The sequence below is a fragment of the Leptinotarsa decemlineata genome, unplaced genomic scaffold (genome assembly GCF_025532065.1).
Source record: "Leptinotarsa decemlineata unplaced genomic scaffold, Ldec_3_MD MMD2_tig00000199_RagTag_RagTag, whole genome shotgun sequence".
NCBI lineage: Eukaryota > Metazoa > Arthropoda > Insecta > Coleoptera > Chrysomelidae > Leptinotarsa > Leptinotarsa decemlineata.
In genome coordinates this window covers 3,816,901-3,829,158 of record NW_027412544.1, presented here as the reverse complement: position 1 = coordinate 3,829,158, position 12,258 = coordinate 3,816,901, and the positions used below count along the sequence as shown (strand labels likewise).

The 12,258-nt window shown below is 33.1% G+C and overlaps 1 protein-coding gene across 1 annotated transcript in view; it reads left to right on the top strand.

Annotated features, from left to right (window-relative positions):
• The window catches only part of btsz (bitesize), a 414,949-nt gene extending 402,995 nt beyond the window's left edge, over positions 1-11,954 (top strand). Inside the window, 5 exon segments of the mRNA XM_074172806.1 lie at positions 1,263-1,457; positions 6,934-7,188; positions 9,434-9,621; positions 9,978-10,186; positions 11,177-11,954. Coding sequence (XP_074028907.1) covers positions 1,263-1,457; positions 6,934-7,188; positions 9,434-9,621; positions 9,978-10,186; positions 11,177-11,319 — 990 coding nt within the window. The 3' untranslated portion in view covers positions 11,320-11,954.
• The last annotated feature ends 304 nt before the right edge of the window (positions 11,955-12,258 follow it).

The window sequence follows — 12,258 nt, the reverse complement described above, 5'->3', positions numbered from 1 at the left end:
CACGTTTTATGCGAAAGTAGTGGCCATCTGGTTGCGAAATTCATTGGCGTGCGTCTAGGACTCGCTGACTCTATATGACTTGACCTCTGAACGTCTGAACTTTTAGCTAACTGTGAAATGTTTAGAGTCTAACACCGGCAAAATTCTGAACGCCCTAAAACGGCGTCCAGAGAGAAATGGGTGGTGGCAAAGAAAATGGTAGATTTGGAGAATACCAAGTGGGTCGTAAACTCATTTCAACTATTCAAGTCAACAGAACCAGATGACTTTTATCTAGTTACGCTACAAAAGTATTGGAACTTGACTGAAATGTGCATAATCCTCTTAGCAAGTTAGTCTCTGGGATGCATTTTAAAAATATGGAGACTTTTAAGGGCCACATTCATTTCGAAATCAGAAACGACTTCATAACAAGGAATTACTTTCAACTATTTTCTTGAATAATGAGGGTACATATAACAAGTGTCAAATTCCCAAAATGCAAGTCAAAATCCAGACTTACCTATCTCAAAATTTCCTGTTTAATAATCGGAATTTCGCTTTGATTTCGAAACTCCACTTTTGAACTTGGTTAGATATTATCGAATTAGGTTAGTTTTAATGACTTTAAAATTAGGGTTAGTATAATGAAATACGGACAACTAGCGACCTACACGGTGCGCTTGACATATGACCTTTTAGTAAATTTTCGTAAATTAGGCTACATTATTGCAATTTTTCAGGAATTTAAAATTTCCTGTAAATAAAATATAACCTATGTTACTCGCTGATATGTGTAACTTTCTAGACGTGAAAAAATTGTTGAAATCGGCTAAATAGTTTATGAGTTTATCCATTACAAACAAGAAAACATACGAAAAATAATAAAATCAAATATCCCCTCTTCATAATAATAATGAAAGTTAAGACATCTGGCGTTGAATAAATCCACAAAGCAAACTGTTTACATCATCTCCTGAAGACGGCAACTTGGTCGATGAAACGCGAGTCGAGAAGAGTATTGCATTTCTGCAATATGTATGTATACCCGTTGTAGTAGGAAGGGCGTACTAGCAAGGGTTACATATTGCAAAACAACATCGTATAATGAATAAAAACACCTCACAACCAAAGTATGGACCCGTTCACCTATTATAAAAAATATGAAGCGGCTCTCTACGAAAAATTTTTGATTCCTTTCCCAACTAATGAGCATTTGAAAATATTATTTGGATCACCAAACCTGGCCAAGGTATTTCTCTACCTTTGACTTTATTTTTCAGTTGAGGTCCGATTCTATGGCAAGCGTCTATTCTGGTGCCGGAGAAGGAAGGTATGGCACGGTAACAGTCAGAGGTCAAGTGGAATTCGGTCTCCAGTACAACTACAAAGCCGGAGCGCTAGAAATCCAAATAAAACAATGCAAAGACTTAGCTCCAGTAGATGTTAAACGAAACCGATCGGATCCTTATGTTAAGGTGAGTGAAGATTCAAAGGAGTCGTTTTATAAGAGACAGTTATTTACGTAATGTCTCAAAATCAAATGCTAATATCAGATGTTACTGATTCCGAATGAAAATATACCATTTTATAAGAAGGGGTTTTGTAAATATTTTGGTTCATAAAGTAGAGTAGAGTAGAGCACTTTATTTTACATACTATAGTACATTTACGGCAAGTCGCGAATGCAGAAGTCCTTGTATGGAGTTACAAGGATAAAATCATCTATTTAAAATATATATAAAAGTAAAGATTGTAGATCAAATAATACTATAAATACAAAATCAATAAACCAAGAACTTAATGAGGTTTTTCATAAGTTAGAGGCCATGTCTTGTCAATATATTCCTCAATGTTATAGAAACTTTTTAATAGTAGATTTGAATTTTGTCAAGCTTAATGCCTTCATAGATAAGTGAGGATGATTATACAAATGTATAATTGTTAATTTATGTCTGGGATGGTTCAATAATCCTGCGGATCTCATTCCATATGCACGAATATCACAATGTCTGTCAAATTTATTAAAGTTTTCATGGTTCTCTAGTAAAACTTTATAGATATTTAATGTTGGAAGTGACATAATTCCAAGTTGAAAAAAAAGAAGACGACAGTAATCTTTGTAACCTACTTTGACTATGAGTCTTATTGCCTTTTTCTGGCACCTAAAAACACCAATGATGTTACCCGAATAAACCCAAATCAAAATACCATACGACATAACTGAGTGAAATAATCCATAGTAGGTTCTTTAGAGCGTCATCAAGCTGACTACATTATTGAATCGTCTCGGCACAAACAAACAATGGAAAGTTTGCAAGTCACAGCTTTGATATGACCAGCTCAATCTATTATCGATAATGAATCCCAAAAATGTATACTTTTTGATGGATGCATATTTGAATTGGAAGATACAATTACATTTTGTGTTTTAATTTTATTCAGACTTAGCTTATCAGCAGCAAACCTTTTATAGACTAATATTTCGATATCTCGCGTCATTAGTTGTAAGCTGGTGAAGTCTGCTAGAACATAATAGAGTTGTATCATCTGCAAATAAGGTACATCTTGGTGGTTTTATAAAACTGCCTAGATCATTGATATAGATCAAGAACAATAGTGGACGTGAAGTGGAAGCCTGAGAATCGCCATGCTTCATTTCTTTGAGGTCTGACTTTATGTTGTTCACTTCAACATATCGGTACCTGTTTGTGACACAAGACTGGACGAGCTTGAGAGCTACCCCTTGAACCCCATAGTTACTAATTTTTTTCAATTCAAATAGTATGCGATATAAGTCAAAAGCCTTCGTCAGGTCGCATAGCATCAAAGAAGAGTGGTTTCCCTGATCAAGTCTTTCGACTTTGTTGGAAATTAGATTGTAAGCTGCTTGAGTAGTGGACCTATTCCTTCGAAAGGAACTGTTGAAGTAGAACCGTTTTTCAAAATAAGAATAAAAACGATTTTTCAAAATTAATTCAATTACTTTCCCATTTATAGATATTATGCTAATTGGGCGGTAATTATCCTGTGAAGATTTAGAACCTCTTTTAAATATAGGAATCACTTTAGATGTTTTGAAAACATCTGGAAATATGCCCTCCAAAATAATTTCGTTGATTAATGCTGCTAGTGGAATTGCAATTATGTCGGCCACTGATTTTATCATCTGGCTATTTAGGTCGTGTATATCACGAGAACTACTGTCCTTGAGAGATTTTATCGTAAAAACTACTTCCTGAAGACAGACAGGCTCCAGAAAAAAAATTTGCAAGGTGAAGGAAAGCTCTTTAAGTTATTTAGGTCATTTATTGAGAAATCAGGAAAAGCTGTAATAATATTATCAGCTATACTGCAGAAAAAGTCATTCAAACATTGTCCTGATATATCTACTGGTTTATATACATTTATGGGCTTTCATTCGCCATTCATTATAGTCCAGCAGGCTTTGGAAATATTACTGGAACTTAAAATATACGGTTCATTCGCTTCTTTTCTTCGTTTTTGTAACTGGAGGATATAATCTTTCGTCAGTTCCCTGAATGTCGCCATATAGTATGGATTTCGAGACATAACTGCTGCGTTTTGTGCAGCCTTAAGATTGATTCTCACTTCTTCAAGTGTATCATCAAACCATGTTAAATTCGAGTTATTTTTTGTGGGTAAACGTTTCTTTAGTGTGAAAGATAATTTGATGGATTTCACAAGAATGTTGATAAGGATTTCTAAAGAAAGACTCACACCAAACTGTTTGCTATTCAGATAATCCCAATTCACCCCAAGTAAGTGATTTTTTAGACCTTTTCTGGTCACTTTTTTCTGTGTCCCTTTTCTCTCCGGATCCCCATTGGTGGTAGCAAACTGCCAGAGAGACAGGGGTCAAGAACACCAGTGTAATATGAATTTTCAGGTAGGTTTGATATTATATTTATGCATGTAGATGATTGAGCAGTTACTCGTGTGACGGTTATTTTAAGGCCATAGGAATCTAGCAAACATTTAAGTTGGAAATATGAACTTGACTCAGAAATTAAATCTATATTAAAATCTCACAGTAAAAATATTTTCATGTGGTTTTTTAATAACTGAGATAGAAGAGCATCCAGGTTTAACAAAAATACATTGACGTCCCCTGTGCATGATCTGTAGAGACAAATAATCAACATATTCGTTTTACACGTAGTATGCGCAGCTCCAAACTGCTTAAGAATCATGAGTGAAAGTTAAAAGTTGGCGAACTTCATTAGTTGATAAGCTAAGTTGAGCAACTGAATATGTTGCGTGGATGCTGTCATTAGTTATCGATCATTCAACTTCTCGAGTTAATTTACCTACTTTTGAATTAAATTGGTTCGCATAATTCCACCTTTATTCAAATAAATTCAAATCATAGAACAAAGCTGAGTTCAACTCTTTGCAAGACGTGGTGGATCTGTGGTCTAGATCTAGAGGAAAATTGAATCAACTTGAAACGAAATTAACTTGTGTCATTGTACCGGAAAAATTCCATTAATTATAGTTGCCTGATCAACTGGCTGTAAATTTCGTGAAATACATGCCATGAAGGCTGAACAATACATGTTCAACTTTATCATCATCCTATTCATTTAGATTGCAAACTAGCGTGAAATATCCGGAATTTCTAGAAAGTACTTATAACGAATTATAATTTATCAGTTCCCCAGTAGACCGGCACGTTTCTCTATACTTTTGTTCTTGCCTTCTGCTGGTACTTTGTTCATCTCTTTCGTGACCAGTGCTACAGGCAAAACCAATATTTTGACAATGAATAATATTTTAATATGTAGCAAAAAATAAATGCATACTTTCTAGCTTGAAGACAGGGAATCTATTATTGACTCTTTCTACTCATAATGTTGAACGACATTATTCTTGAAAAAAGAGAATGAGGTGTTCTGAAACGAAGGCTCGCAATGGATTATACCTGGGTGTCTTTAAATGATGTATATTTATTTGTATCAAAAGGACAATAAAGTTTATTAATAGCAATCATAAGATGCCTATTATATGAAAAAGTGCTCTGCTTTCAAGCTAGCATTCATTCTCAAATACATTTACTCTATTTATTGCCAAAACATTTATGTGTAATTTTACCTTATCAAAACGTTTTAGGCTCAACTATTATCATTCTTTCGCTTTCTCTAATTTTTTCTGGCACTCAGTTCCGTTTACCTTCATAATTGTTTCTAGCAGGCATTCATCATTTCTACTGGTGGCATCTAGAATCGTACTTGGTAAACATAATTCTTTTTGTAAGTGGCAGGATCTTACTTGCAAATTTACATTGATAGGAACATTTTACTCAATATTTCTTGTGTACGATTTTCTCTTCTCAGTATCTCACTCTCGAATGATAAGGAACATTACCTATCACAATCTCGCTATTATTATCCTACATTTTATACTGTCTCCCAACCAATAATGCATTTTTCCTCATCTAATATTAAAATAATTCGTATAATATTGAATATTACTGGAGTTTTTTTTTCAACACCAAATCGTTATTTTTAACACCTCGACACGTGTTTCGATCACCAAGTGGTCATCTTCAAAGAGGAAGATTATCACTTGGTGATAATCTTCCTCCCTTGGCGACGCGACGGCCCTGCCTACTATACTATAATTTCAATATAGTAGGCACTAAATTCCCAAAAATAAATGACGTTATTGCCTTAATCCGTCTGTTGCAGTGACGTACGGAAATTATACTAAACAGATGAGGAAAAATGAAATATATAGAATCACAATCTCAACAACAATGTTTTCGTATTTAGTGCCTACTATTATGGATAATTGTACTATGCTGAATACCACATCCATATAAGTACCTTGCTAATTGACTTGATTAGTTCCTAAGTGCGAACTAATTTTTTCTTCCTTTAACCAAAATGAGAAATAGTTTTTTCATTCAGAAGTTTATGTTACATATTGAAATACCTAATGAAAATATTTAACGATTCAGTTTTGAATAATTCTGAAAAAAGTTTCCTATTTCAGGGAACTAGAATAATCTCTTTTCGAATCCAAAATTTCGGTGTTTTTTTTAATATTTGCCAAAAACTAGGATTGTCGAATTTTGTTTTTTGGCTCTACCGCCTTCATTTCGAATTATATAAAAAAACACAGAAGACCTTTTAATGTGTTTTATTTTGGTTATAAACTGATATAAACCAATTTGCAATGCGTTAGTTAGATTTCATCATCAACTTATTTTTTCAAATACGGACTTTGTGTTTTTCATTGATTTTTGTAGCCATTATGATATCAAATTCAGCTAAGTATTACAAATACCAAAAAAATTATTAACTGTGATCGGTTTTCAATTTTGCAGCTACATGATGTCAAACGTTTTGAGAACTCGATCATTCAGAACAAAACCCTACCTTCTTACTATGTTTTGGGTATACGAGTAGGTATAACCTTCCACAATCTAAAAAATAAACAAAGCTTAATCAATACAGAATATGCTGAAGTGTAGGTAATGATGGGCAAACTGTATAATATAACCACTGAAGAGTCCAATTAGTCAATAACTTGTAATCATAAGTTTTGCCTTCAAATCAATAAAATCAATTTAATGTTAATACTTGCCTTTCTTTAGTGGTCGATGTTTCGGACATACGTCAAAAGAATGAAATACTTATTCAGATGTCATATGCGATAGTCTCATGCATACATGGATGTAATCAGTTAAGGTTCATATTTTTCTTTTCAACCTCTCTTCTTATTAAAATGGCAACCATGTACGATCTATTTCCACAGAGCTATTTGAAATACCTACAGTAAAAAATGTATGCGGATTGAGTTTTCTGATTTTTTGATGAGTTTTTTGGTGATAATTTTTGTTTCAGTCCATTCTATAGCATGATCCCCAGTTGATTTTAGAATATGCTCCTTTCGGTGCTTATCCTCAAATTAATTTTGATTTTTTAGGTGTATCTACTTCCCGACAAATCGAAAAGCGGAAAACGAAAAACAAAAGTCAAGAAGCACACTCTGAACCCAGTGTTCGACGAATGTCTGAAGTTCCATATTCCCTTGAATGGTTTGGAAACGAGGACGTTATGGTTGACAGTGTGGCATTCAGATATGTTTGGAAGAAACGATTTTCTAGGAGAGGTCATGATGACTTTAGAAAATAAAGTTTTCGATGATCCTACTCCTAAATGGTACAATTTACAGGAAAGGGTAAGTGTATAAAGTTCAAGATATTGAAATTATCTCTCAATTTTTTTTAAATATAATGCGAACTTAGTTAGCTTTCGTAATGCATTCACATCATTTTTCAAAAGTATGAATAGAAGTATAGTTCATGTTCATAGTATGATCATCAAAACGTGAATGCTTGGATCAATCATTTTATTAGTGTAGGCATTACAAAATATAAAGAAATTAACATAAAAACATAAAACTCCAGAAATTATTAGGTTGTTTCAGAAGTGAATACTTATTCAATTCAATCGAAATAAGCGCCATTTGAATTGGTGCACTTTTGCCAACGTAACACAATTCCGTCAGCATGAAAATTGAGTATTCGGGATTTGATGAAGTCGACGAAGGTCGTTTTTGTCAGCTCCTGATTGGCGAAGGTTCTACCAGTTAGAAAGTTATTGAAGTGCTTGAAAATATGTTAATCAGTTGGCGACAGGTCTGGGGAGTATAGTGGGTGAGGCAGAACTTCGACGCACAATTCATTTAATTTTCGGACGGTGATTTGTAGAACGTTCGGGCAGGAGTTGTCGTGGAGCCAGTGCAGGCTGCTGCTGACCTAATTTTCGGTACATTTCGTCAATTTTCTCACAATAGGAATCTGCTCATGGTTTGGCCCGATTGCAGAAAGTTATAGTGAATTACACCAGCCGTTGCTCACCGTACAAAAACCATGGTCTTTTTTGGTGGGTTTTCACCTTTGAAAAGCGCCCAAGCGGCTCATCCGTGTCCGACCACTTTCCTGAATGTCTCATGTTGTAGACGATCCACTTATTTTCATCATCTATGAGCATTAGATCCAAAAAGTATCGTTTTGATTGTGCATAGAAGAACAAACGTCGAAACTTGACAATTTCTGTCAATCGTTCAAATCATAGGGCACCCACTTTTCGAGCTTTTTGACCTTCCCAATACGTTTCAAACCATCAAAAACCACATGGGACCTGACGCCCAGTTCTTCCGCCATCCCACGCACCATTTGTGATGGGTCAGTCTTCACCAGGGTCCTCAAATCCTCGTCCTGGATTACTGTAGGTCGACCACTTCGGGGCTCATCCTCGAGATTGAAATCTCAGAAACAAATAGTGCTTTTTTAACACTCTCATTGCCAAATTCCTAGTTAATTTTCCGGGCTGTTTTGGAAGCGCTTTGTTTATATTTGAATTCGTTGAGAAAAACTGGCGGAAAATTGCTTAACGATTGAAAAGTAAAAATTTTGAAAATTAAAGAAAACAGCATCAATATATAATCTATCGATCAGTATATATCATGCCACAGTAGAGTAAATATTAATTGAGATATAGATCTACAAAAATACATGACAATAAAACGGACAAAACTTTTGAAACAACTTAATAATAAGTATTGTTAAGATGTCTGGCCTTACACATATATACTTCAAGGATTTCAGTGAAGCGTAATAGCAAAACCTATCAAAACATTGAAATTATTAACATTCTATGATCCTCCTATTTTACATATTTACTGAAGTATATAAGTCCGTCTTTTAATAAATAAAAATCGACTTCAGTAGATATTACTTCAATACTTTTCCAGGACTTTCATTTAAGATCCTGTTTGTTCTCAGCCAATTGAAAAACTAGTTCGCTTTCTGTATCTTCTGTATCTTATCACTTAGTTACAAATTCACTAACTTTCGCTCTTTCATGGTCTGTATTAAAAAAATTGCGATCAAAGTCTATAAAGTCTATGGAAGATTTTTTCTATTATAGGTTATATAATACATTAAGTAAATCTTCCGTTGATGATCAGGACCGAACTTGCCCGCGGCAATATCTCAACTCATGATTCAAGAATTACCTTCATTTCACCTTTTGAACATGACTTTGAATTATTTCACAACATGAGTGGTACTCAATCCGGAGTTTGTAAGAGTATGATAACGACAAATTCTTCACTTTCTTTTACCATAAAGGCTTAATTCTGTACTTGAAAATCCATATCGAAATTGTTATCACAGTAAACTGTATCAGTTAAATCCGTCAAATTTCTTTCAGATAAGTTACCTTTTGTTATAAGCTTTACCTTTCTAGGACTTTGGCATAGTACTGTGTGCTAAAGTCATCACATTTGTGTTTTCTGCTGCTATATGAGTATTCGATTAGTTCGACATACTGCCTTGCTGTTTACAATTAAGTAGTTTTTCAGATTTCATTTCTGATGCTATTGAAACATATTAATATTGCTTTTACTGTTTTTTCAGACTGAACCCTTTGAAGATTTCCAATCATACAAAGGTGACATTATAGTTTGTCTTAAATTTGTACCACCTGATATGTCAGTTCAGAAAAAAGGAAAGAGATCAAGAGGAGCTCTCCATGTGTTGGTCAAAGAAGCGAAGTCATTAGCAGCTGTAAAAGCAAACGGTACATCAGATCCTTTCTGTAAAAGGTATGCATTTATCAATACATCATGACTTATTCAATGAAAGTTTTCATATGGTCTGCATGGAAAATTTTAGTTTTCTATTGAATTTTTACTCAATGTCCTGGAAGTATATGAAATTGAGACAATTTCATTGATCTTTTTTTTAAATTAAAGAGTATTATTGAGATATAATCCAAAATTTTAGATCACAGAACACCAGGCAAGCACCATCATTTACAAATTCAATATTTCTTCAATTTTAGTCTTCTATTTCAAATCCTTGATAAATATATCTCTACTCCTATCACTTATTCTCAATTTCCATTTCTCATCATATCATTATCCTTATAATTTTTGATTATTATTTTTTTGTCATACAGTTATCTGCTTCCTGATAAAGGCAGAAGTTCGAAACAGAAAACTCCTGTAGCTAGAAGAACAGTCAACCCGGTATGGAATTACACTTTCATTTACGATGATGTGACATTGCAAGAGCTGGCAGAAAGATGTTTAGAGTTAACCATATGGGATCATGACAGATTAGCAAGTAACGAGTTTTTGGGAGGAGTAAGGTTTTGCTTAGGAACAGGTAATTATATGATATTGAATGAATCAGCAATATTCAATATTAAATCTAACCTTATCACTCATGCAAGATCTCAGAAAATCAGGAAATATTAATTTTTTTCACATTTGTTACTTTTACTTCTCCAATGTAGAAGTTTATCGAGATGGTAATTATTATTGTTTAGCTGTGAAATTGGTGCAGTGGTAGTATCAAATCAACCTTTGGCCAAATATTCAATTCATTTTATTGTCCAAAAACATTGAATGCTGATAATTAGGGACTTTAAATAACTACAAAATATTTTGAAATAACAACTAGAAAAAGATGATATTTTACAAGTAACACAATGAAATGCAGTCAGAAATGAAATCGGTTTCAGAAATATATGTAATTCTGAATCAGTGTATGTTAAAAGTTGATTCAAAAGTAATAGAAAAATAAAATAAAATGCCAACTATGAAATTGAAATAATCAGAATGTTTCTCAATTGATATTTTAATTTCGTAATTGAATAGTGCGTTTTTATCTTTTCTGGAATGATGATCTCATAATGATATATCGACTGTATTCCAAAATTTGTTATATTTTAGTTTTTCATAGTAATTTGGTTTGTCTTGTGACATGATGTCCAGTTTCAATAAAATTGGATTTCTTTGTATTATTTTTGACAGACTGATGCAGCTAATTTTGAATTTACACAGTGGATTCAAGTCCTATTAATAGTTGGTTTCTATAAGTTTAATGGTGGTTCCAAATATGGTTATTTTATATATGCTTTCAATTATTTTGAATTGAATTGATTTAGTTGAAGGTTAATTAATTCTGCTGCAACCCAGATAGTTTGGAGATTTATTAACATAACCTTCCTAGAATACGAAAATATACACCAAAAGAGAAAATATTAATATTTGATAGAATTAAGTATACAGATTTTTTTTGTTGAAGAAAACTATTTATGCATATACATTTTTTTTGGCAGACCAATCTTGAAATATTTTTTATATTCTTCAGGTAAACACTATGGTAAGACCGTAGAATGGATGGATGCAACAGGTAGGGAACTCAGTCTATGGAAAAACATGCTGGAGAAACCCAATTTCTGGGTAGAAGGATGTCTTTCGCTAAGATCAAGTCTAGACGCTCGTGTATCATAACAAAATACTCAAGAGATATATTTTCAATTCATATGTAATGTTACAATAATTAATGATAATTTGAAGTATTGTTAGTATGTTGCTGAAATGTACATGGGTTTAAAATGTGTAATCATTTCAAGATGTAAGTAAATTTTTATTACTAGTTATTTAACGTATACCTTTTTAGGTAATTGTAACTCTAACAAACTGATATATTTTCTTATAATAATAAATAAATGTTTTCTACGTTTATAACACTGTTTCATGTAGCACTATGTCTTGAGAACAAGGACTTAATAATGTCATTAATGGATTTCCACAATTGGTCGAAACCTGTATTACCAAACCTGCATTCTCTGAAATGATGATAATACATTTTTCCAGTTATAAAAGAAATATTGCAATATTTAATATATGTATTATATGATGGAGTTGGTTCTTAAATTTACGCATCAAAATACAGGATGATTCAAACTAAGTGCATCTCATTGGTATCTTTTGCTATTTTTTGAGATATCCGGCTTATTAGTGTGCAAGAAATGATAAAACAATCAAGTGCAATTTTTTGTGGTTGGAAATAATGTTTCAATTGTAAAATCAATTATCAATTCTTTTGTAAAGTTTAAAATAATTATATAAGTTGTGAATCTGAATGATGTGTTTATATTGAGACAATAATAAATTGTATTTCCTCTGAATTCCTAGATAAATCACAAGTGTAACTGGAATACAAGCATCCAAATCACCTTAGTTTTCATTTGCTTGCGCCGGACTGTCGGACTGGGTCCATTAATTTATTTTTCAGAGCAAGAGTTTTCCACGATTGTCACAATTTGGGACAGTTATATACTTACTAGTACAATATTTACTGAAAATGTTTTTTTTATTGTATCTGGTATCTGTAGAGTAGGGAGAGTGAGTGTAGACTCACAGCACATATTAGGCCACATGTGACCC